General features: G+C 39.3%; 1 protein-coding gene and 1 long non-coding RNA gene across 2 annotated transcripts in view; both read right to left on the minus strand.

Moving 5' to 3' along the window:
• Positions 1-26,638, minus strand: part of SRPX (sushi repeat containing protein X-linked) — a 60,729-nt gene that overhangs the window by 6,571 nt on the left and 27,520 nt on the right. The window contains exon 8 of the mRNA XM_030304978.2: positions 9,259-9,380. Coding sequence (XP_030160838.1) covers positions 9,259-9,380 — 122 coding nt within the window. The remainder of the gene's footprint in view (positions 1-9,258; positions 9,381-26,638) is intronic.
• Positions 2,163-5,125, minus strand: LOC115506975. Its single transcript, XR_003966524.1, has 3 exons — positions 4,838-5,125; positions 4,752-4,759; positions 2,163-2,172 (listed from the first exon to the last, which is right to left on the minus strand). It is a non-coding gene; the product is annotated as an uncharacterized LOC115506975 (long non-coding RNA).

Here is a 26,638-nt window from a genome sequence, read left to right on the forward strand (position 1 = left end):
AGTAGTGCACGTGCTGGATCAGAGGGTAGTTCGAGTTTTAACTTTGTGAGGAACCTCCATCCTGTTTTCCACAGTGGTGGCACCAGTTTGCATCCCCATCAACAGTGCATGAGGGTTCCCCTCTCTCCACATCCTCACCAACTCATGTTGTTTCTTGTGTTGATTTTCAGCCACTCTGACAGGGGTGAGGGTGGTATCTCATTGTAGTTTTGATTTGTACTTCCCTGATGACCAGTTATGTTGAGCATCTTTTCATGTGTCTGTTGGCCATCTATATGTCTTTTTGGAAAAATGTTCGTGTCTTCTGACCATTTTAAAATTCAACTATTTGTTTTTTGGGTGTTGAGTTGTAGAAGTTCTTTATATATTTTGGATACTAACACTGTATCAGATATGTCATTTGCAAATATCTTCTCCCCTTCCATAGGTTGCCTTTCAGTTTTGTTGATTGTTTCCTTTGCTGTGCAGAAGCCTTTTATTGGAATGAAGTCCCAATAGTTTATTTTTGTTTTTGTTTCCCTTGCCTCAGGAGACCTATGTGGAAGGCAGTTGCTATGGCTGATGTCAGAGGTTACTGCCCGTGTTCTCTAGTATGGTTATGGTTTCATGTCTCTCATTTAAGTCTTTAATTCATTTTGGGTTTATTTTTGTGTATGGTGTAAGAAAGTGGTCCACTTTTATTCTTTTGCATGTTGCTGTCCGGTTTTCCCAACACCATTTGTTGAAGAGACTTTTTCCCACTGGATATTCCTTCCTGCTTTGTCCATGATTAATGGACCACAGAGTTGTGGGTTCCTTTCTGTTCCGTTGTTCTATGTGTCTATATTTGTGCCAGTATGATACTGTTTTTATCACTACAGCTTTGTAATAGATCTTGAAGCCTGGAATTCTGATGTCTCCAGCTTTACTTTTCTTTTTCAAGGTTGCTTTGGCTATTTGTGGTCTTTTGTGGTTCCATACGGATTTTAGGATTGTTTGTTGTAGCTCTGAAAAATGCTGGTGGTATTTTGATAGGGATTGCATGAAACATGTAGATTGTTTGGATAATATAGACATTTTAACAGTATTTGTTCTTCCAGTCCATGAGCATGGAATGTCTTTCCATTTCTTTGTGTCTTCTTCAATTTCTTTCATCAGTGTTTTATAGTTTTCAGAGTACAGGCCTTACACCTCCTTTGTTAGCTTTATTCCTAGGTGTCTTATGGCTTTTGGTGCAATTGTAAATGAGTTTTATTAATTTCTCTTTCTGCTGCTTCATTATTGGTGTACAGAAATAGGCTTCTGTACACTGATTTGGTATCCTGTGCCTTTACTGAATTTATCAGTTCTAGCAGTTTTTTGATAAAGACTTTAGAGCTTTCAACATATAGTATAATGTCATCTGCAAATAGTGGAAGTTTTACTTCTTCCTTATCTATTTGGAGGTCTTTTATTTCTTTCTGTCGTATGATGGCTGTGCTGTGGCTAGGATTTCCAGTACTATGGTGAACAAAAGTGGTGAGAGTGGACATCCTTGTCTCGTTCCTGCTCTTTAAGGAAAAGCTTTGTTTTTCCCTATTAAGGATGATGTTCACTGTGGGGTTTTCACAGATGGCCTTCACGATACTGAGGTATGTTCCTTCTAAACCTACCTTGTTGAGGGTTTTTATCATGAATGGACATCGTACTTTGTCAAATGGTTTTTCTACATCTATTGAAATGATCGTATGGTTCTTATCCTTTCTCTTATTGATATGATGTATCACATTGCGAATATTGAACATTCTTTGCAACCCAGGATTAAATCTCACTTGACTGTGGTGAATGATTTTTTAAAATGTATTGTTGGATTTGGTTTACTAGTATTCTGAGAATTTTTGTATCTATGTTCATCAGAGATATTGGCCTGTAGTCATCTTTTTTGTGGTGTGTGTATCTGGTTTAGGTATCAGGGTAATGCTGGCCTCATAGAACGAATGTGGAAGTTTTCCTTCCTTTTCTGTTTTTTTGGAATAGTTTGAGAACAATAGGTATTAACTCTTCTTTAAATGTCTGTGGCTCACTGGGGCACCTAGGTGGCTCTGTCAGTTAAGCGTCTGACTTTGACTCAGGTCATGGTCCCACAGCTCATGGGTTAGGGCCCTGTGTCAGGCTCTGTGCTGACAGCTCAGAGCCTGGAGCCTGCTTCAGATTCTGTGTCTCCCTGTCTCTCTGCCCCTCCCCCATTCTCTCTCAAGAATAAACAGAAATGAATGAATGAATGAATGTTTGTGGCTCAGCTGGTTAAGCATCTGACTCTTGGTTTGAGCTCAGGTCATGATCTCATGGTTTGGAAGTTTGAGCCCCACAGTTGGGCTCTGCACTGACACTGTGGGGCTGCTTGGGATTCTCTCTCTCTCTCTCTCTCTCTGCTCCTCCCCTGCTTGTATTCTCTCTCTCACTCACTCACCCAAAATAAATAAAAATAAAAATAAATGTTTGGTAGAATTCACCTGTGAAGCTATGTGGCCCTGGACTTTTTATTTGTTGGGAGTTATTTGATTATGGACTCAACTTCCTTGCTGGTAATCCGTCTGTTCAAGTTTTCTATTTCTTCCTGTTCGTCCAATTTGTTGGCATAGAGTTTTTCATAATATTCTAACTGTATTTCTATGGTGTTGGTTGTTATTTCTCTTTTATCATTTGTGATTTTCTTTGAGTCCTTTCCCTTTTTTCCTTAATAAGTCTGGCTAGAGGTTTATCAATTTAATTTTTTTCAAAAAACCAGCTCCAGGTTTCATTGATGTGTTTAGTTTTTATATCACCTATTTCTGGTCTAATCTTTATTATTTCCTTCCTTCTGCTGGTTTGGGGGTTTTGTTTGTTCTTTTTCTAGCTCCATTAGGTGTAAGGTTATGTTGTTTGAGATTTTTTTGCTTATTGATGTAGGTCTGTATTGCTATACATTTCCCTTTTAGAACTGCTTTTGCTGCATCCCAAAGGTTTTGAACCATTGTGTTTTCATTTGTTTCCATGTATATTTTGTTTCTTTAATTTCCTGGTTGATGCATTCATTGTTTAGTAGTATGTAAATTAAACCTCCATATATTTGTGGTCTTTCCAGAATTTTTTTTTTTTTTGTGGCTGATTTCTAGTTTCCTAGCATTGTGGTGACAAAAGATGCATGGTAGGACTACCTTTTTGAATTCGTAGAAGCTTGTTTTGTGACCTACTATGTGATCTATTCTAGAGAATGTTTCATGTGATGAGTGCCCTATTTTCTTCATATAATACTTTGTGTTAGTTTGTTCTCTAGAAAAAAAAAATTCCATTTATCAACAACAAAATGCCCTGAGACAGAACGAATGAAAATATACTAAAACTTGTAAGAAAAAAATCTGAAATAAACAACCTAACCTTACACCTCATCCAGAAAAAGAACAGGGGAAGCCCTAAATAATGTTCACAGTCAAAATAAATACAAAGGACTAAAAGGACAGGGAAGATGAAAGAAGAGCTTGCTTTTTGACCAAAACCAACAATCTTGATAAACCTTTAGCTAGACTCACCAAGGAAAAGGGGGCTCAAACAGAAATGCAAGAGGAGACAGAAAATCATAGACTAGTATGAACAATTATACACTAACAAATTAGATAATCTGGAAAAATATATAAAACCCTAGAAACACATAACCTTCCCAAACTAAATCATGAAGAAATAGCAAATCTGAACACATCAATTTCTCAGTAAGGAGATACTCATAATCAAAAAACCTCCCACCAAACGTAAGACCATGTCCATATAGCTTCACTGGAGCATTATACCAAACATTCCAAATTTAATAACAGTCCTTCTCAAACTGTTCGTAAAAATACACAAGGAGGGAACTCTCCCAAGCTAATTTTATGAGGCCAGAATTTCCTTGATACCAAAACCAGATGAAAAAAATCCTCAACAAAACATCAGAGGGCTGAATTCATTAATACATCAAATGGATCATTCACCTATCCAGTAATGTTTATTTGCAGGGATGCAAGGATGGTTCAACCTATGTTAATCAACGTGATTCACCACATCTGCAAAATGGGTGGTAAAAATGATATGCTCATCAAAAGATGCAGAAAAACCATTTGCAAAATTCAATATCATTTATGATGAAAACTCACAACAAAGTATGTATAGAGGAAGCATACCTCAATATAATACAGGCCATATATGACAAGCCCACATCTAGCATCATACATGATGTTGAAAAGCTGAAGGTTTTTCTAATAAGATCAGGAACAAGACAAGGATGCCCACTCTTACCACTATTTTCAACACAGTATTAGAAATCCTACCCACAGAAATTAGGAAAGAAAAATAAAAGGCATCCATTAAAACTGTCACTACTTGCAGAGAACATATTATATATAGAAATACAAAATCCTAAAGATTCCACCAAAAAAACTGTTAGAATAACAGTGAATTAAGTAATGCTACAGGACACAAAATCAAGATACAAACACTAATGATGAAATATCAGAAAATTAAGAAAACACTTTCACAATTGCATGAAAATAAAATTCCTAGGAATAAATTTGAGGTGAAAAACCAGAACACTGAAATCTATATGACATTGATGAATGAAACTGAAGACACACAAAAATGGGAAGATAGTCCATGCTCATGAATTGGGATATTGTTAAAATGCCCAAGCTACCCAAAGCAATCTACAGATTCAATGCAATCCGTATCAAAATCCCAACTATATAATTATACAATATAAAAACCTTAAATTTGTATAGAAGCACAAAAGATGCTAAATGGCCAAAACAATTTTGAGAAATAACAAACCAGGAGGTATCATGCTCCTTGATTTCAAACTATGTTGCAAAACTACGGTAATCGAAACAGTATTATACTGGCATAAAATGAGACACATAGATCAACAGAACAGAATAGGGTGCCCAGAAATAAATCCATACATATATGGTCAATTAATTTATGACAAAAGAACCAAGAGTTTACAATGGGGACGGGACAATTTCGTCAATCACTGTACACAAAAATAAACTAAAAATGGATGAAAGACTTGAATGTAACACCTGAAACTATAAAACTCCTGGAAGAATAGATAGTAAGTTTATTATCACTGTGATGATTTTTTTGGATTTGACACCAAAATTAAAGGTAACAACAGCAAAAATAAACCAGTGGGAGTACATCAAATAAAAAAGTTTCTGTATAGCCAAGTAAATTATCAACAAAATGAAAAACAACCTACTAAATTGGAGAAAATATTTGCAACTACTCACATGTGATAAGAGGTTAATATCCAAAACATATAAAGAACTCCTACAACTCAATACCAAAACAACAAACACAAAATTTAAAAATGGACAGAAGAACTGCATAGACATTTTTCCACAGAAGACATAAGGATGGCCATCACACACACAAAAAGATGCTCAACATCACTAATCAGCAGGGAAATGGAAATCAAAACTACAGTGAAATATCACCTCATGCCTGTTAGAATGGCTATTATCAGAAATACAAAAAGTAAGTATTGGTGAAGATATGGAGAAAAGGGAACACTGGTCACTGTTGGTGACATTGTAAATTGGTGCAGCCACTTTGGAAGACAGTATGGATGTCCCTCAAAAAATTAAGAGCTATATGATTGATCAATTCCGCTTTTGGGTATTTATCTGAAGAAAATTAAAAAAAAAGCTAACTTGAAAACCTATATGCACCCTCATCTTTAGCATTATTTACAACAGCCAAGAGATGGAAACAATCTAAGAGTCCATCGATGGATGAATGGATAAAGAAAATATGGCACACACACATACACACGAATATTATTCAGCCATAAAAAGAATGAAATGTTGCCATTTGTGAAAATATGGATGAACCTTATGGACATTATCCTAAGTGAAATAAATCAGAGGACAAATACCATATTGTGTCACTTACATGCAGAATCTAAAACAACAGATAACAACAACAAAAAAACCCCAAACTCATAGATACAAAAACTTATTCTTGGTTGTCAGAGGGCAGGGGGTTAGGGGTGGGTAGAATGTGTGAAGGGGGTCAAAGGGTAGAAACCTATAGATATAAAATAAATCATGGGTCTTAATGAGGGTTTGTGGAAGGGAGCAGGGGCCATGGGCTACATGGGTGACGGGCATTAAGGAGGGCACTTGTTGGGATGAGCACTGGGTGTTGTATATGTGATGAATCACTGGGTTCTACTGAAATCAATGCTACACTATATGTTAACTAATTTGAATCTAAAAATCTTGGAAGGAAAAAAGAAACTCTGACTTAAGGTTTAATAAGTTATTTAAAGTCTCTGAGTTCATAAAAGATAAAAAAAAGTCATAGGGATTAATTAATATACAGCATGGTGGTTATAGTTAATAATACTGTATTACATATTTGACAGTAGTTAAAAGTCTTAAAGTTTCTCTTCATAAGGAAAAAAATGTAACTATGTATGGTGACTGATGTTAAATAGACTTAGTTTAGCATGATGATCATTTTGCAATATATACAAATATTGAATCATTAGGTTGTATACTTTAATAGTGTTAATTCTAGCTGAAAAACAACATGGAAATAAAAATCATGGAATTCCTGGTCCCTGTCACCCTTGCAATTGCTGGAAAGTTACTCTAGGGAACATGAATTTGCTCGTACCTTCATCTCTAAAAAAAACACGAGCGCAAGGAAGCCGGAAGGTGGTATCTTTACAACACCAGGCACTGCTGATGCCCTTTATTGTTTTATCATGGCCTCAGTGCTATTTGAAAATAGTATTCTAACCATACAGGAGAATTTTTAGATTCTCCAGTCATTCTGCCTCTCCTTTTCTTTCACGCTTCCCATTCTTTGCCTAAATTGGCTCTTTTCATCTGCACTAGACTCTGGGGTGGAATTCAAAGGGAAGAAGATAAAACATCCATCTGTGAACTCCCTTATTCCTCACCGATAGGTCTGATAAAGGGGACATGTAGCCTGACACTGAATCCCTTAGACAATGCATGTGATGGATCATCTCTGTGTGACATTGACCCGGACTATCTTCTGGCTACACAATAATGACTGACCCTCCTTTTACAGGCTGCTTTGCAAAATTTCCATTTCAAAGCTGTGTGAAGCCTTTGGTAAAATGCTAGGCCAGTCGTTCTCACAGTGTGATCCTCAGACGAGCAGCTTCAACAACAGGGGAACAGGAGCAGGAACTTGCTAGAAATGCAAATTCTCAGGCCCCATCCTATACTGAATCACACGCTCTGGGGCTGGGGCCCCGCGTTCTATGTTATAACAGTGCTCCGGGGGATCCTAGGGCAGGTTAAAGTTTGAGAACCACTGTGTAATTCATGTATGTAACTTCTTTGTTGCTCAAATCATCCTCAGCCTGAAGGGGTCTCGAGTAGCCCCAACATATATAACCTGAATGATAAGAGTTTTTTTCTTGAATCAGAGTTTTCTTTTATTCAAATTGCAATAGTTTAAAATCACATCACATAAATATTTTATCAAGATTCCCTCTCTATAGATCTGCAATCCAAAGAGAAACATGTTGCAAACTCTGTGACAAGTTTTTTAAAAAAATCTTTAACACAGGGTACGGACAGGTAGTTCTAAATTACCAACAGCTTCAAACACCTACTTTGGGAATTTTTCAGATGTCGACATAATCTCGAGTTGTGCTGTTTTCAACTTGAAATATAACTGTAAATACACTCTTAGAGGCCACTCTTGCTCCTGGAAATAGTAAACCTGTTTCAGTTTAGAGTCATTGCCTCCACTTACCCCCAACATGGTGCCGGGCACTGTTGTGGAGATCTGGTACTGACCTCAAAGTGTTACACTCTAGAGAGGTGCTACTGAATGTAGCCAGACATCATATATATATACATATATATATATATATATATGTATATATATATATATATATATATACATATGTATATATATATATATGTATATATATATATGTATGTATATACATATATATATATACACACACACACACACACACACACACATATACACACACACACATTTATGCTTGTGAGTATACCCAGCCTTCTCCTTCTTTCAGCCAACTAAAAATAATTCAGTTATCCTCATTTCTTTTTGCATCCCTCACCCTCTGAGTTTTTTACCTTGGTATGGTATGGATGGGGCACTCTTTTTGGGTGAAGAAGTATAAATCAGAGATGGGGTGGGGGTCAAAAGGCAGATGGAAAATACGCAAATTAAACAATGTATTGTGTCAATCTATAATATCACTGGCTAAGGGCATAGTTCTAGCATATAATTTCTCAAGGAATTTCTGTGAACCTCTTTGAACATCTGTGATGGGGCTCATCGAGTCCTCTTTCATTTTCTTCTTCCTGGGAACACAGAAAGACTGCGTTTCCCAGCCTGCTTTGAAGTTGGGTTGCAATCACGTGACGAGTTTTGGCCAATGGACTTGGCGAGAGCAATTTCAGGCTTCCAACATGAAGCGTGAAAGAGTGGTGAGGTTCGTTTTTACTCTCCTCCCCCTTTGCGGAAACCCGGAAGTCATGTGTTCCAAATGATGCTACAAGATGGTGGAGCCACCATCAGCCTGGGACCCTGAATGTAAAGAGCAGCGATTATAGACTATAAACAAAGCACCCTCCCTTGCGTTGTGAGAAAAAGGATGGGTGAGGAAGCAAGATTTTGGGTTTTCTTTAGCCCAATTATCCTTTTCAGAGTGGTCAAGAGATGCAAGTAAAAATTGGAGACTGTTCTGAAATTACCTTTCGGCTGTTGAATTCTGCTTTTTGTAACACACCATTACACAGAGCCTGGGCACCATGATTCTAGCTTTGTAAGTATTACCAAAATAAAATCTAGCTGTTAAAATGGGGGTATGGGCAAGTGCCTGGAAGCATGGAGGGAAAAGAGAAGAAGCCTGGAAAGGTTAATTGGATGCCTGCTTTCCTAATAACACAAAGGATTGCATAGGTCCGTTTTTTCAGGCTCTTCCCTTTCCATCCCACCCCCCCCACCCCCTAAGCAGAAAGAAAAACCATACAAAGACACCTGGTTAAAAGGGACAAGAAGAGAACACTGGAAATTACCCATGGCATGATATATTTGGACAAGCAGCACTATGCCAATTAGCATGGTTATAGAGCTCTCAGACTAAAAGCAATTAAACACTGAAGGTTACTTGGAATCAATACCAAATAGCAAGAAATCAGGGAACCTGATCTAAAAAAAGTACCTTCATAGGGGATACAATTTAAGGAGAGAACTTCCGCCTACCTGAGCTGCAGAGCTAGGGCTGGAGGCATAATCTTTGCTCCTATCCTGCCGATGAGGGTCGGGAACACACCTACCAGCTCGACCACGGTGATGTGTCGAAGATCCAGGCCACACTGTGCTTGCTGGAAAAAAAACCCAACAGGAAAGGCATGAGCAAACTCAAGAAAGAGACTCCCATGTCAAACTACAGACTGACAGAACCAGCACCGCTCTGTTTTGGGAAGTTGATTTGCCTACTCCAATGGTCTTGAAAACAGGTGAGAAATGGTGGTTCAACTAGTGGTTACAAAACCTATAAATACTCTCCTAGAGAAATCATTCAGAAATGGCTTGGCCATAAGATTTTGAAAATGTAAGCAAGATGGCAATCTGCGTATTTCCAGGTGGGGTGTGAATTTGCATGAGCCTAACATCCCAGGAAGTATCCAAAACCAGCCCCAGAGGATTCTTATTTGTATTTTCAAGGAGAGAAGAATACTTCCAGAGTCCCCTTATCTGCCTTGCTCCCCCCACCATCCATGCCCTTGCCCTAAACTCCTCATGCCCAAACACAGAAAGAAAACACACAGTAATAAAAGGTTTCAATCTTCATCTGGTGCCCTAGTTTTTACATCTAGTGACCTGATTTTTATGTCTGCTTCTCATAGGACACCCTTGGATCACTGGATTCTAGAGGTGGAGGGTAAGGGGTGGGGGCTTGCATTCCTGGGTCCCAAGGAACCATAACAATTGGAGAGATGGTTACTGATGAACCACACCTCCTACAGCACAGGACAGATGGCAGACTGAAAGACACCTGTTGCCTTTCTGAGAAAAAGAACCAACTGCTTGTCCAGGAGGTTTGGCCTAAAGGGCAGGCTTCTGGTTTGGCATCTAAGGGCCTACATCGGAGGCCCTAGAGAGGGACTCTCAGGGAATGGACACTAGTGGGTGCAATCTTTGTGCTCTCCCTCTGCCTCATTCCACCTCACTGGGATCTTCCGGAAAGGAGCTTATTCCCTTGTCTGGTAACCTGACTTTTATGGCTGCTGCCGGGGCAAACCTCTATAACACCCAGCTGTGGTGTCTAGTGAGGCTCGCACTAGCAGTCCCACAGGACCAGAGCCAAAGGAGAGAGGGTTCTTAAACAGCCAGCACCCCCAGGGCACAGCAAGAGGTAACAGATCCAGGAGCTCAGTCATTCTGTGGAAGAGGCCTGTGCGTTTATGATCATAGCTGCAGCCTGAAGGGTGGGCTTCCAAATAAATATACCTCTAAGGGCAGACTGTCAACCTTTCCAGAGAACTTGGAGGGCAGGCCCTGTCTCTTCACGCTCTCCCTCTCCCACATTCCAGAGTGACAGCATCTCTTGGAGTAGAGCTCTGTAAGTATGCAGTGCCCCAGTTCTCATGTTGGTGCCCTGGTTTTTATCGCTGCTACTCACAGGATGCCCCTTGATGGCCTGGCTCTGGTGGCTGGGAAGGCTTACATTCCTGGGTCCTAGGGAACTGTGACAATCAGACAGTTCTTGGCAGGTTATCACCCCCAGGGCACTTCACGGACAGTAGACTGAAGTACAACCCCAGGATTTCTATGAAAGAAGCCCATCTGTCTGGGATCTTTGGCTGAAGGGGTAGATTCAGGTTTGGCACACATCTAGAGCCCTAAAGGGATGCTCTAGAACACAGGCCAGTACACACCGTCTTTGCGCTCTCACGTGCGCCCCCCCCCCCTCTTTCTCTCTCTTGGTTTTCTTTGCTATGCCCAGGCAGGGGAACTCCTTGCCCCACTCACTATGGATGAAGGCTCACAGCCACTCCTGAACAGAAAGCCTGTTTGGGAAACTTTGGGAGTTGCCATAAGTGAACCCTCCTAGTCTTGCCCAGGCAGGAGCATGAGTCATGGCCCCACCAGCTATGGAGTATGGCTTCTACCCCCGTCTAATAGGGAAGATTGGTAAGAATGCCAGGACACTACATAACCCAGCAACTCCAGAGCTGGGAGGTGGATGGTAAGAGCCGATTGTCCCCAGAACACACACAGTAGCCCTGTTCAGCCATGGAGCTTGAAGCTTGCGTCGGCTTGAGTCAAGACCAAAAATAAAGAGCATTAGTGGCCGCAGAGCTGCTGTTCCCACTGTACCCAAGCAGGGAAACTAGTGCATAGCCCACTGATTGGTAGCCCCACTTATTGCTGAATACAGTCTTCAGACTGCCCAACCAGGGAACCTTACCGCAGCTTAAGGGATGCTGCATAGCCTAGTTAACAACCCTGCTTAGAGTGGCACTTGAACAGAGAGCGCTGCCCATGGCTTTCCCTGTCTACAGAGCAAAACTGGTAGCCTCACCTGACTGCGATATTCAGTGCACACTCTTTTCTGATTCAGGTCCACAGTGAGCTGTGCAAGCCCTGGGTTCTGTCCTGTTGCCCCACCAGAACAGCGAAGATAACTCATAGTCCCCCACTACTGCCGAGTATAGTATCTGGTCCTAACTAATAAGCCTGACCAGGGATTCCAAGCAATGGTGAAGTCCATCCTACAGCTTCACTTGGACAGGGAACCAAGCCAGCAGACTTTTCCCAATATTCTCAGCAGTGGCGCACACACCCCACCCCCAACCACTGACCCTAGAACTCGAACAGTTGCCTTGCCCCAAAATAGACCCTAACAACAGGCCCCACCTGCCCAAGGACATTATCAGCAGACATGTCCAAAAAACCAAAACTGGGCTTATTGCTAAGGAATGGTCTCAGCCACAGTGAACCTGCAAAGTCTGGAAGAGAACACTTACTTAAATGTATAGATCCCAACATAAGAAATCAAGGATTGTGAAGAACCACCGAAGGAAACCAATAAAGGACACCACCAAAGGGAACTAATAAAACTCTAATAACTGATCCTAAGGATATGGAAATCTATGAACTGTCAGAGAATTCAGAATAATTTTCTGAAAGTGTAGTGAACTACAAGAATGCCCAGGACATGATGGCTTCACGGGTGAAGCTTTAAAGAAGAATTAAAACCAATCCTTCTCAGACTCTTCCAAAAAACTGAAAAGGAAGGAATACTTCCAATTTCATTTTATTAGGCCACCATTACTCTGATACCAAAGCTAGAAAAAGATACTACCAGAAAACTACAGACCAACATCCCTGATGAATACAAATGCAAAAATTTTCAATAAAATATTATCAAACTAAATTAAGCAGCACATTGGAAGCATAATTAGGACAGCAATGCATGAACAAGGTAAGAATTCAACAAAGATCAAGTGGGATTTATTCCTGAGATGCAAGAATTTTCAACTTATGTGAATCAACCAATGTAATACATCAGATGAAAAGAAGAAAGTCAATAGATGCAGAAAAATGACTGGATAAAATTTAACATCTGCTCATGATAAAAACTCTTAACAAATTAGGTATAGAATGAATGTACCACAACATAATAAAGCCCAAATCTGATTTCATACCAAATGGTTAAATGTTGAAAGCTTTTTTCCTGATAACAAAGAAAACAAAGGTGCCTGTTCTCACTACTCCTATTCAACTGGTACTGGAAGAACTTACTAGAGCTATCAGGCAATAGAAAGAAAGAAAAGGCATCAGAATTGGAAAGGAAGTAAATTTTTCTCTGTTTGAAGGTGACATGACTTTATATATAAGAAATCCTAAAGATTCCACCAGAAAAATGTTAGATATAATCAATGTAATCAATAAAGTTACAATATAGAAAATTAACTTAGAAAATTAGCAGCATTTCCATAAACTAACAATGAATTATCTGAAAAAGAACTAAAACAACCCCATTTACAATAGCATCAAAAACAGTAAAACACATAGGAATAAATAACCAAGGAGGTAAAAGATCTCTACTCAGAACTTATTTTCATCAACGCAATGATGAAAGAAATAAAACACAATTAAACGTTTAAATGTGCATACTACCAAAAGCCATCTATAGATTCAATGCAATCACTATCAAAATTGCAATGGCATTGTTTTAACAGAAGTAGAAAAAAAATCCTAAAACTTCTATAGAATCACAAAAGACCCCAAATATCCAAAGCAATCCTGAGAAAGAGGAACAAAGTGGGAAGTATTAACACTTCTTGATTTCAAGCTATATTACAAAGCAGCTGCAGAATCAAAACAGGATGGTTCTGCTATAAAAACAGGCATGTAGGGGCACCTGGGTGGCTCAGTCAGTTGGGTGTCTGACTTCAGCTCAGGTCATGATCTCACAGCTCCTGGGTTTGAGCCCTGCATCAGGCTGTGTGCTGATGGCTCATGGCCTGGTGCCTGCTTTGGATTCTGTGTCTCCTTCTCTCTCTGCCTCTCCCCTGCTCATTCTCTCTCTCTCTCTCTCTCTCCCCCAAAAATAAATAAACCTTAAAAAATTAAAAAAAAAAAAAATAAAAACAGACATGTAGATCAATGAAACAGACTCAAGTGCCCAGAAGTAAACCCAAGTATATACAGTCAACTAATATTTGATAAGGGATGCAAGAATACTCAATGGAGAAAAGACAGTCTCATCAATAAATGGTGCTGGGGAAAACTTGAATATTCATATGTAAAAGAATGAAATTAGACCCTTATCTTATACCACTTGCAAAAATTAACTTGGCATGGATTAAAGACTTAAACATAAGACCTGAAACCATGAAATTCCTAGAAGGAAAATTAAGGAAAAGGCTCCTTGACATGGATCTTGGCATTGACTTTTTGGATATGCACTTAAAGCACAAGCAACAGAATAAAAAACAAGTAGGACTGCGTCAGACTAAAAAGCTTCTGCACAGCAATAGAAACAATTAAAAAGGAAAAGACAACCTACAGATTGGGAAAAATATTTGTAAGCCATATACCTAAGGGGTTACAATCCAACATATATAAAGAACTCCTACTACTCAGTAGCAAAACCAAACCAAAACAAGTCAAAAAGCCCACAATCTCATCAAAAATGGGAAATATTTGAATAGAAATTTCTACAAAAAAGACACACGAAAGGTCAAAAAGTACATGAAAAGGTGCTCAACATCAGTAATTATCAGGGAAATTCAAATCCAAACCATAATGAGATATCCTCACTCCTGTTAGAATGCCATAACAAATCCTGGTATGATGTGAAGAAAAGAGAATCCTTGTGCACTGTTGGGAATATAAATTGGTGCAGTCACCATGGAAAATAGTATGGAGATTACCCCCCAAATTAAAAATAGAACCTCCATATGATACAGCAATTCTACTTCTAGATATTTATCCAAAGAAAACAAAAACACTAACTCGAAAGGTGTTCAGTGCAGAATTATTCACAGTAGCCAAGATACAGAAACAACCTCAATGTCCACTGGTGGATGAATGGATAAACAAAATGGGAGATACACAGACAATGAAAGATTATTCGGCCAAAAAGAATGAAACCTTCCCATTTGCAACACCACAAATGGACCCTGAATAATCTAGGGCATTGTCCTAGATAAAATAGAGAAAGACAAATACTGTACAATCTGATTTCTATGTGAAATGCAAAAAAGAAAAAAAGAAAGAAAGAAAGAAAGAAAGAAAGAGAAAAAAGAAAACTGATAGAAAAATCTATTATCAAATTCAAATTTGTGGTTATCAGGGGTGAGAGTTGGGGGGAGGGGGAATTGGAGAAACGTGGTCAAAAGGTGGAAATTTCCAGTTACAAGATAAATACATGCTAGAAATGTAACCTGCAACATGATAAGTATAGTTAGCACTTGCTGTACGATATATAATAAAGCTGTTGAGAGTAAAACCTAAGCATTCAAATCACAAGGAAAAATTTTTTCTTTTTTTGCTTTCCATTCTATTATATATTTATTTAATTTATACTGAGAGAGTGAGCATGCATGAGCAGGGGAGGGGGGAGAAGGGTGGGGGGAGAGAGAGGGAGGGAGGGAGAGAGAGAGAGAGAGAGAGAATGAGAATCTCAAGCAGGCTCCACGATCACCACATACCCTGACGCAGGGGTCCATTCCACATCCCTGGGATCATGACCTGAGCTGAAATCAAGAGTCGGGATGCTCTACTGACTGAGCCACTCACCCAACCCTCCATTTTTTTATTCATGAGCTGATGGAGGCTAACTAAACTTACTGTGGTGGTCATTTCACAATATATGTAAGTCAAACGATTTTGCTGTACATCTTAAACTCATACAAGGATGTAGGTCAATTATATGTAACTATAACTAGGGGAAAAAGATCCAGAGAAAAGAGAATGTGACATTGGCATACAGTGGATTCTCAAGGAGTAAATTAAATTTAAAACACTCAATGAAATGATGGAGATATGTAATTTACCTTATAAGCAGTTCAAAGTAATAGTCATAAAGGTGCTTACTGAACGTGGGAGAAGAATGAATGAACACAGTGAGAACTTCAACCCACAGCTAAAAAATAGAATACAAAATTAGAGAAGTGCTAAAGAATACGCTAAATGAACCAAAAGACACATCAGAGTGGTTCAATAACAGACTAGATGCAGAAGGATCAGGGAGCTCACACACAAAGCAGTGGGACACAATTACAGCAATAAAAACAAAAACGAATGGAAATAGTGAAGATAGCTTAACTCACTTGTGGGACGTCAATTGGAGAAACATTCACCTTGAAGGAGTCCTGGAAGTGAGAAGAGAAACAGAAAGGGGCAGAAAACTTATTGATGAACTAATGGCTAACAACTTCTCTAACCCAAGTAAGGAAGCAGACAACTATCCAGATATAGGAAGCACAGAGAGTCTAAGAGAAACCCAAAGAGACCCACATATCAAGACACAGCATAATTAAAAATTCAAATGTTAAAGTCAAGGAGAGACTCTTAAGGCAGCAAAAGAAAAACATCTTGTTAAGTGCAAGGGAGTCCCCAAGAGCCCCCTTCAGATTTTTCAGCAGAAACTTTTCAGGACAGAGGGAGTGGCAAAACACATTCCAAGTGCTGAAGGAAAAAAAAAAAAACTTCCAACCAAGAATACTCTACCCAGTAAAAGTTTTCATGCAGAATTTAAAGAGAGATAAAGATTTTTACAGATGAACAAAAGTTAAAGAGCTCATCATCACTAAACTGGCCTTAAAAAAAACTATTAAAGGGGACTTCTTTGAGTTGAAATGAAAGGGCACTAATTCATAACAAAAAAAAAACATATAAAAGACTCACTGGTAAAAATAAACATATAGTAGAGGTAGTGGATTGATCACATAAAGCTAGTATCAAAGTTAAGAGTACTAAAAATAACTTTAACTACAATAATTAGTTAAGGGATACATAAGATAAAAAGATGTGCATTATGACATCAAAAACATAAAATGAAGGAAAGAGAGAAGAAATGCAGAGCTTTAGAATGGATTCAAACTTAAGGTCTAATCGCCTTAAAATAGACTCTTAAAAGTTATGTGTAAGCCTCATGGTAGCCACAAAGCAAAAACCTATGGTAGAAACATAATATAATGAGGGGCGCCTGGGTGGCTCAGTCGGTTAAGCGGCCCACTTCGGCTCAGGTCGTGATCTCGCAGTCCGTGAGTTCAAGCCCCACGTCGGGCTCTGTGTGGACAGCTCAGAGCCTGGAGCCTGTTTCAGATTCTGTGTCTCCCTCTCCCTGACCCTCCCTGGTTCATGCTCTGTCTCTCTCTGTTTGAAGAATAAATAAAGGTTAAAAAAAAATTTTTTTTAAAGAAACATAATGAGAAAGGAATCTAAGCATACTACTAAAGTCATCAAACTACAAATAAAAGAGCGAGAGATGAAGTAAGGAAACCCAGGTAGTACAAAATAGCCAGAAATTTGGGCGCTTGGGTGGCTCAGTTGATTAAGCGTCCAGCTTTGGCTCAGGTCATGATCTCATCATGGTGTGTGAGTTTGAACTCCACATCCAGCTCTATGCTGACAGTGCAGAGCCTGCGTCAGATCCTCTGTCTCCATCTCTCTCTCTCTGCCCCTCCCAGCTCATGCTCTCCTCTCTCTTTAAAAATATTTTTAAAAACATAGCCATAAATTAAGAAAATGACAATAAGTACATATCTGTCAATAACGACTTTCAAGGTAAATGTATTAAATTCTCCCATCAGGGGCACCTGTGTGGCTCAGTCAGTTGAGCATCTGACTTCGGCTCAGGTCATGATCTCACGGTTTGTGAGTTCAAGCCCCGTGTGAGGCTCTGTGCTGACAGCTCAGAGCCTGGAGCCTGCTTCAGAGTCTGTGTCTCCCTCTCTGCTCCTCCCCTGCTCACACTCTGTCTCTCTCACTCTCAAAAATAAACATTAAAAAAAACAAAAACAATTCTCCCATCAGAAGACATAAAGTAGCTGAATGTATGTATATATAAAAAAACAAGGGGTGTCTGGGTGGCTAAGTTGGTTAAGTGTCCAATTTTGGCTCAGGTCATGATCTCACAGTTCGTGAGTTCAAGCCCCGTGTCAGGCTCTGTGCTGATAGTCCAGAGCCTGGAGCCTGCTTCGGATTCTGTGTCTCCTCTCTCTCTGCCCCTACCCCACTCATGCTTGCTCGCTCTCTCAAAGACAAACATTAAAAATTTTTTTAAAAAAGAAAAAACAACCAAGACTCATATATATGCTTCCTATAAGACACTCGCTTCAGATGTAAGGACACACACAGACTGAAAGTAAACGGTTAAGAAAACATACTCCTTACAAATGGTAACCAAAAGAGAGCTGGGGTAACTATAGTTACATCAGACAAAACCGACTTTAAAACAAAGACTCTAATAAGAGACAAAGAAGGGTATCATACAGTGAACACAATGATAAAGGGATCAATCCAACAAAAGGATATAACATTTGTGAACCTTTATGGACACAACATAGAAGCAACTAAATATATAAACCAAATGTTAACACACCTGAAGAGAGAAACAGCAGTACAATAATAGGACACTTGTTTTTAAAATTTTTAAGGATTTTTTATTTATTTTTGAGAGAGCGAGCAAGCACACAAGCAGGGGAGGGGCAGAGAGAGAAAGAAGGAGACACCGAATCCAAAGCAGGCTCCAGGCTCTGAGCTGTCAGCAAAGAGCCTGACACGGGGCTCGAACCCACCAACCATGAGATGATGACCTGAGCCAAAGTTAGATGCTCAACCAACTGAGCCACCCAGGTGCCCCTGGTAATAGGACACTTTAATACTCCACTTACAACAATGCATAGATCATCCAGAGAGAAAATTAATAAGGAGCCACTGGCCTTAAACTACATGTTAGATCAGATGGACTTAACAGATATATATAGAACATTCCATTCAAAAGCAACTGAATACATTCTTCTCAAGGACACATGGAACATTCTGCAGGATAGATCATATGTTAGGCCATAAAACATTTAATGCATTTAAGAAGACTGAAATCGTATCAAATATTTTTTCAGACCACAGTGGTATGAAACTAGAAATCAATTATAAGAACTGGAAAATTCACAAATATTGAAGATTAAACAGTCGGCCACTGAACAAGCAATGGTCAGCAAGTCAAAAGAGCAATCTGAGGGGCGCCTGGGTGGCGCAGTCGGTTAAGCGTCCGACTTCAGCCAGGTCACGATCTCGCGGTCCGTGAGTTCGAGCCCCGCGTCGGGCTCTGGGCTGATGGCTCGGAGCCTGGAGCCTGTTTCCGATTCTGTGTCTCCCTCTCTCTCTGCCCCTCGCCCGTTCATGCTCTGTCTCTCTCTGTCCCCAAAATAAATAAACGTTGAAAAAAAAAAAAAAAAAAAAAAAAAAAAAAAAAAAAAAAAAAAGAGCAATCTGAAAAAATACCCTGAGACAAATGAAAATGGAAATACAATGTACCAGAAACTATGTGATGCAGCTAAAAGCAGTCCTCTCAGAGAAGTCCAGAGTGATAAATGCCTATCTCAAGAAGCAAGAAAATGCTCAATAAAACAACCTAACTTTACACCTGTAGGATCTAGAAAAAGGAAAAGCCCAAAATTAGAAGAAAAGAAATGAAATAGAGACTAAAAAGCCAATACAAAAGATCAATGAATATAAGAGTTGGTTCCTTGAAGATAAAATTCGCAAACCGTTAGCTAGACTCACAAAGAAAAAAAGAGGACTCAAAATGAGAAATCAAAGAGGAAACATTACAACTGATAACACAGATATACAAAGGATAATAAGAGGCTACTCTGAATAATTACACATCGAGAATCTTGACAACCTAGAAGAGATGGATAAATTCCTAGAGTCATACAACCTTCTACGATTGAATCATGAAGAAATAGAAAATCTAAAGAGACCTATTACTTAGTAAGGATACTGAATTGTTAATCAAAAACCTCCCAACAAACCAAAGACCAGGACCACACAGCTTCACTTGTGAATTCTCCCCAAAACTCAAAGAAAATACAAATCCTTCTCAAGTGCTTCCAAAACAACAACAACAACAACAACAACAACAACAAACAGAAGAGCAAGTGTTCTGTATAGAAGTTGTTTATGTGACTTGGCATCCATTTCTGCCCAGAGCTGCACATATACAATCACGGGGGCTTAATTGGCTTGTACTCCATATCTGGCCTCGGGATCAGAACTGGCTCTTCTGTTCCTGATGCCAGGAGGGATTAATGTGCCTCATCTTCCTCCTTGAGTCAGACCAGGCTGGCCTCCTGGAATGGATCGGGGAGGGAAGAGGTATATGCAGATTCCCAGACTCCTAAGATTGTGAGGTATGATAAGAGAAACAGAAAAAAAAAAAAACAAAAACAAAAAACAAAACCCAGCTCGCTCGGGACTGTGCTTGGACAAACTTAACGACTAACCATAAATGACACACAGGTAGTGTATATGTTGCCCTGGCAAGAAGAGCTGGTTGGAAGTCTCACCTGAGGGGAGGACGCTTCACCCAGGACCGTCAGCTGGGACTCCAGTCAGGCTGTTCAGCAGGGCTTCCCCAGCCAGAAGGTTGGATGTTGTAAGTACCTGATTCGATATGTTAAGCCTTCTTTGTTCTTCTCTGTACCTCTCTCCCTCTTTAAGTTTACTATAATTGTTTATTTCCTTACATTCCTTTTCCCTTATAATTAACAAATTCTTCCTCTACAAAACTGGAAGAGCAGCTATCATGAATTCCGATTATTTAGAACAGGAGGGAACATTTCTAAACTTATTTTATGAGGCTAGCATTTCCCTTATACCAAAATCAGATAAGGCCACCATAGGAAAAAAATTACAGGCCAATATCCCTGATGAACATAGATTCAAAAATCCTCATCAAAACATTAGCGAACCTATAATGTATTGTATTTCAACAATACATTAAAAGAATCATATGCCAACATCAAGTGGCATTTATTTCAGAGATGCAAAGATGGTTCAACATCTGCCAATCAATGTGATATGTTAACAAAATGAAGGATAAAAATTATATGATCCTCTCAACAGATACAGAGAAAGCATTTGACAAAATTCAATATCCATTTAGGATAAAAACTCTCAGCAGAGTGGTTATAGGGGAAACAAATAAAATAGTAAATGCCATATATGACAAGCCTACATTGAACATCACACTCAATGGTGAAAAGCTGAGAGCTTTTCCTCTAAGATCAGGAACAAGACAAGGAAGCCCGTTCTCACCACTTTCATTCAACATAGTACTCGAAGTCCTTCCCAGAGCAATTAGACAAGAAAAAGAAATAAAAGCCACCCAAATTAGAAAGGAAGTAAAACTTACTATTTGCAGATGACACATATGGAAAATCCTAGACTCCACCAAAATACTGTTAGAACTAATAAATGAATTCAGTAAAGTTAAAGGATATAAAATCAACATACAAAAATCTTTTGCCTTTTTGTACACTAATAGCAAACTATCAGAGAGAGAAATTAAGAAAATGATCCCAATTGTTTTCCAAGGAATAAATTTAGGAATAAATTTAACCAAGGAAGTTAAAACCTGTACACTGTTTAAAACCATAAGACATTGATGAAAGAAACTGAAAAAGACACACAAATAGAAATATATTCCATCTTCAAGAACTGGAAGAATTAATACTGTTAACATGTCCATACTATCCAAAGCAATCTGCAGATTCAGTGAAATCTCTATCAGAATTCAAAAGCCATTTTTCATAGAAATATATCAAACGATGCTAACATTTGTACAAAATTACAAAAGATCCTGAAAACCGAAAGCAATTTTGAGAACCAAGCTGGAGGCATCACGATTCCTGGTTTTAAACTATATTACAAGGCTATAGTAAACAAAACAGTATGGTATTGGCATAAAAACACATAGATCAATGGAACAGAACTCATACATATATGGTCTAATTTATGACAAAGGAGCCAAGAGTATAAAATAGGGAAAGGAAAGGATGGTCTCTTCAATAAATGGTCTTGGGAAAACTGGACTACTATCTTATACCATATACAAAAATAAAATCAATTGGGTTAAACACTTAATGTAAAACCTGAAACCATAAATATCTTAGGGCTAAAAAAAAAGGCAATAAGCTCCTTGACATAGGTTTTGGTGATAATAGTCTGAATCTGACATCAAAAGAAAGGCAAAAGGTTTTCAGGAAGATGGCAGAATAGGAGGATCCTAGGCTCACCGCATCCCATGTATATACCTAGATAACACCTAGATCAGTGAAAATAACCAGAAAATGACCCAGAGACTGGCACAACAGGCTCTCCACAGCTAAATATAGGAAAGAGGCCACAGCAAAGAGGCTAGGAAGGGTAGAGATGCAATCAGGAGACAAACTGACTGGTGGGACTGTCCATGGGAAGGAGGAATGCTGTGGGTGTGGAAAGGGGAGAGTAACAGACCCCACAACAGGTACTCCAGGCATGGGGGACCAGCACTGGGAAGATGAGTCCCCAGAATATTTGGTTTGAAAAGCACAGGGGTCAACTCTGTGAATCCGTATAGTGGGGCTCAACACATGGAACATTGAAACAGTGGAGCCTGGGTGGCTCAGTTGGTTAAGCTTCTGACTTCGGCTCAGGTCATGATCCTGAGGTTCATGAGTTAGAGTTTGAGTCCTGCATCGGGCTTTGTGCTGACAGCTCAGAACCTGGAGCCTGCTTCAGATTCTGTGTCTCCCTACTTCTGCCCCTCCCCCCAACTCTCTCTCTCAAGAATAACATTAAAAAAATTTTTTTTAAAAGGCAGCGCAACAAAAAGCCCTGCTGAGATACAGCAGAAAAGCAGCAGTTTGAAAAATGCCTGGGGTATACAGGGAAAAGATGAATGTTTCCTAAGCTCAGCACATGTGCTGGAGGGGCAGGGATTTTTGACAGACTTCTCCAAGACCAAAAGAGTTGGAGGGCCCCATTTCCCACCCAAGCCCTCCAGCCCAGATACACCAACACCTGCAGGAACCAGTGCAGCACTAACACTCTTCATCTATCTTGCTATCTTGCCCTGGCACCTTGCTGGCACTGTGCAACTCCCTTCTGCCCCGATATTCTCCTGTGGCCCCACCCCCTCCAACACACCCTTAGCAGGAGTCCATCCAAAGTGGTGCCCCAAGTACAGCAGTGTGCAAGCAACCCCGACAGGGGCAAGCACCATGTCAAAGTGTCTCCTGCCCCAGGGAGAGGGGAAGAAAACCCCACACACCAGTTTAACTTCAGCCCCAGCAGTAGGCTGGGAGCAGACATCTTGTCTGACTACAGGCACCGCCCACCAATGAAAACTTCTCAGGGTACAACACAGAGAGAGCACCCTGCAGTTCGGTGCTCCTGCAGTTCTGGCAGATGTCTGGTCTGACCCAACTCAGGTCCAAGGCAGCCCTGGACTGGCTCACTAAAAACACAGGGACCGAGTCCTGTCCACAAAGGACAAACAGGTTCTGGTGAACACGGTACATTGCACTGCAGGGCACTAAAGGAAGAGAAGGAAATATATCCCACTTTTGTAACACATAGAGAGGCAAAATGAGGAGACAGTGGAATATGTCCTAAACGAAAGAACAGGAAAACAAAAGCATAGCAAGAGCGCTAAAATAAATGGAGAGAAGTATTATGTCTGACAGAGAATTTAGAGTAATGGTCATAAAGATACTCACCTGGACTTGAAAAAGGAGTGGAGAACCTCAGTGAGACCCTCAATAAAGAGAGAGAAAACATAAAAAAGAACCAATCAGAGATGAACTTAACTGGAACTAACGATATTCTATATGGAATAAATAGTAGACTAGAGGAATCAGAAGAGCAGATCATCAACCTGGAGGACACAGTAATGAAAAGCAATCAAGCTGAACAGAATAGAGAAAAAAGAACAGTAAAAAACGAAAATAGATTAAGGGAACTCAGTTACATCATCAAGCATAATAACATTTGCATTACAGGGATTCCAGAGAAAGAGGAGAGAGAAAAGGGGGCAGAAAAATTATTTGAAAGAATAGCTGAAAACATCCTGAATCTGGGAAAGGCAACAGAATCCAGGTCCAGGAGGCACAGACAACCCCCAGCAAAATCAACCCAAGAAAGTCCACAACAAGAAACAGAGTAATTAAAATGACAAAAAGCAGCAAAAACAGTTACACACAAGGGAAACCCCATAAGGTTATCAGCTGATTTTTTAGCAGAATGCTTGCAGGCCAGAAGGGAGTGGCACAATATATTCAAAGTGCTAAAAGTGAAAAACCTACAACCAAGAATGCTCTGTCCAGCAAGGCTATCATTCAGCATAGAAGGAGAGATAAAGAGGTTCCTGGACAAACAAAAGTTAAAGGAATTCGTCACCACCAAACTAGCCTTACAAGAAATGTTAAAGGGGATTCTTTGAGTGGAAAAAGGAAAGACCATAATCAAGAATAAGAAAAGTATGAAGCAAAAAAGTAGTAAAAATAATTATATCTATAAAAATCAGTCAAAGGGGGCACCTGGGTGGCTCAGTCGGTTAAGCGTCTGACTCTTGGTTTCAGCTCAGGTCATGATCTCACAGTTCATGAGTTTGAGCCCTGCATCGGGCTCTGTACTGACAGTGTGGAGCCTGCTTGGGATTCTCTCTGTCCCTTTCTCTCTGTCCTGCTGCTCTGTGTCTCTCTCAGAAAATAAATTTAAAAAATTTGTTTAAATCAGTCAAGGGATTCACAAAATAAAAGGATGTAAACTTTGACATCACATACCTAAACCTGGGAGCAGAGAAGAGTAAAAATTTAGTGATTTTAGAATGGTCTCAAACTCAAACATCAACTTAAGATGCATGGAGGTTACATATAAACCCAAAGTAACCACAATTAAAAAAAACAGTACTACATATGCAAAAATAAAGGGAAAGGAATCCCAGTCTATCACTAAAGAAAGCCAACTTATGAGAAAAGAGAACAAGGGAAGAAACAGAAGAAAGACAAAAACAACCATGAAACAAGTAACAAAATGGCATAAGTACAAATGTATCAATAACAACTTTGAATGTAAATTGACTAAACACTCTAATCAAAAGAGACGTATGGTGATGGAATGGATAAAAAACAAACAAAAAAAAAAACAAAAAAAACAAGACCCAGCTATATGCTGCCTACAAGAGACTCACTTCAGACCTAAAGACACATGCATATTTTTTTTTAATTTTTTCTTAACATTTATTTATTTTTGAGACAAAGAGAGAGCATGAACAGGGGAGGGTCAGAGAAAGAGGGAGACACAGAATCTGAAACAGGCTCCAGGCTCTAAGCTGTCAGCACAGAGCCCGACGTGGGGCTCGAACCCACGGACCGCGAGATCATGACCTGAGCCGAAGTCGGACACTTAACCGACTGAGCCACCCAGGCGCCCCGACACATGCATATTCAAAGTGAAGGGACAGAGGGCCCCTGGGTGGCTCAGTCAGTTAAGCAACTGACTCTTGATTTTGGCTCAGGTCATGATCTCATGGTTCGTGAGTTCGAGCCCCACATCAGGCTCTGTGCTGACAGCATGGAGCCTGCTTGGGATTCTCTCTCTCTCTCTCTCTCTCTCTCTCTCAAAAATAAATAAACTTTAAAAAAAAGAAAGTGAAAGGATGAAGAAATATTGATCATGCAGATGGAAGTGAAAAGAAAGCCATGGTATCAATACTTGTATCAGACAAAATAGACATTAAAAACAAAGACTGTAACAAGAGACAAAGATGGGAACTATGTAATTATAAATGGGGAGAAGCCAACAAGAAGATATAACTGTAAATATTTATGCACCCAACATGAAAGCACTCAAATACATAAAGCAGCTAATAGGAAACATAAGGGAAGTAACCAATAGGAATACAATAATGGTAGGGGGCTTTCACATCTCATTACATCAATGGCCAATTCAATCAAACAGAAAATCAACAAGACAATAATGGCTTTAAATGACACATTGGACCAGATGAATTTAACAGATATATTCAGAACTTTATATCCCGAAACAGGAGAATACACATTCTTTTCAAGTGCACATGGAACATTCTCCAGAACAGATCTCATGTTTGGCCACAACAAGGTCTCACAAATTCAAAAAGATTGAGGTCATACCATGCATCTTTTCTGACCACAACATTATTAAACTTGAAATCAACTATAAGAAAAGAAAGAATCTGGAAAGAAACAAATACATGGAGGTTAAATGACATGCTACTAAACAATGAATGGCTCAAGGAAGAAATCAAAGAGGAAATCACAATATAAATGGTGACAAATGAAAATGAAAACACAATGGTCCAAAGTCTTTGTGATGCAGCAAAAGCCATTCCAACAGGGAAGTTTATTAGCAATACAGGCTTACCTCAAGAAGCATGAAAAATCTCAAACAACCTAATCTTACAGAAAAAAAAACACCCAAAGGAGTGGGTGGAACCAGAAAAAAACCCACCCAAAACCAGTAGAAGGAAGGAAATAATAAAGATTGGAGCAGAAATAAATGAAATACAACCTAAAAACCCCCAACAGAACACATCAATGAAACCAGAAGCTCATTTCTTGAGAAGATTAACAAAATTTATAAACCTTTAGCCAGACTAATCAAAAAAAGAAAAAAAGAGAGCACTCAAAAGCAAAAATCATGGAGGACAAATAACAACCAACACCACAGAAAAACAAATAATTATTAAGAGAATGTTATGGAAAACTATATGCCAACAAATTGGATAGCCTAGAAGAAATGGATACATTCCTAGAAACATGTAACCTCCTAAAACTGAATCAAGAAGAAATAGAAAATTGGAACAGCCTGATTACCAGCAATGAAATTGAATCAGTAATCAAAAAACTCCCAAGAAACAAGTCCAGAACCAGTTGGCTTCACAGTTGAATCCTATCAAACATTTAAAGAAGAGTTAATACATATTCTTCTCAAAATATTCCAAAAAATAAAAGCGGTGGGAAAGCTTCCAAATTCATTCTATGAGGACAGCATTACCCTGATACCTAAACCGGATAAAGACACCACAAAAGAA

This window comes from Lynx canadensis, chromosome X, assembly GCF_007474595.2.
Source record: "Lynx canadensis isolate LIC74 chromosome X, mLynCan4.pri.v2, whole genome shotgun sequence".
NCBI classification, from domain to species: Eukaryota; Metazoa; Chordata; class Mammalia; order Carnivora; family Felidae; genus Lynx; species Lynx canadensis.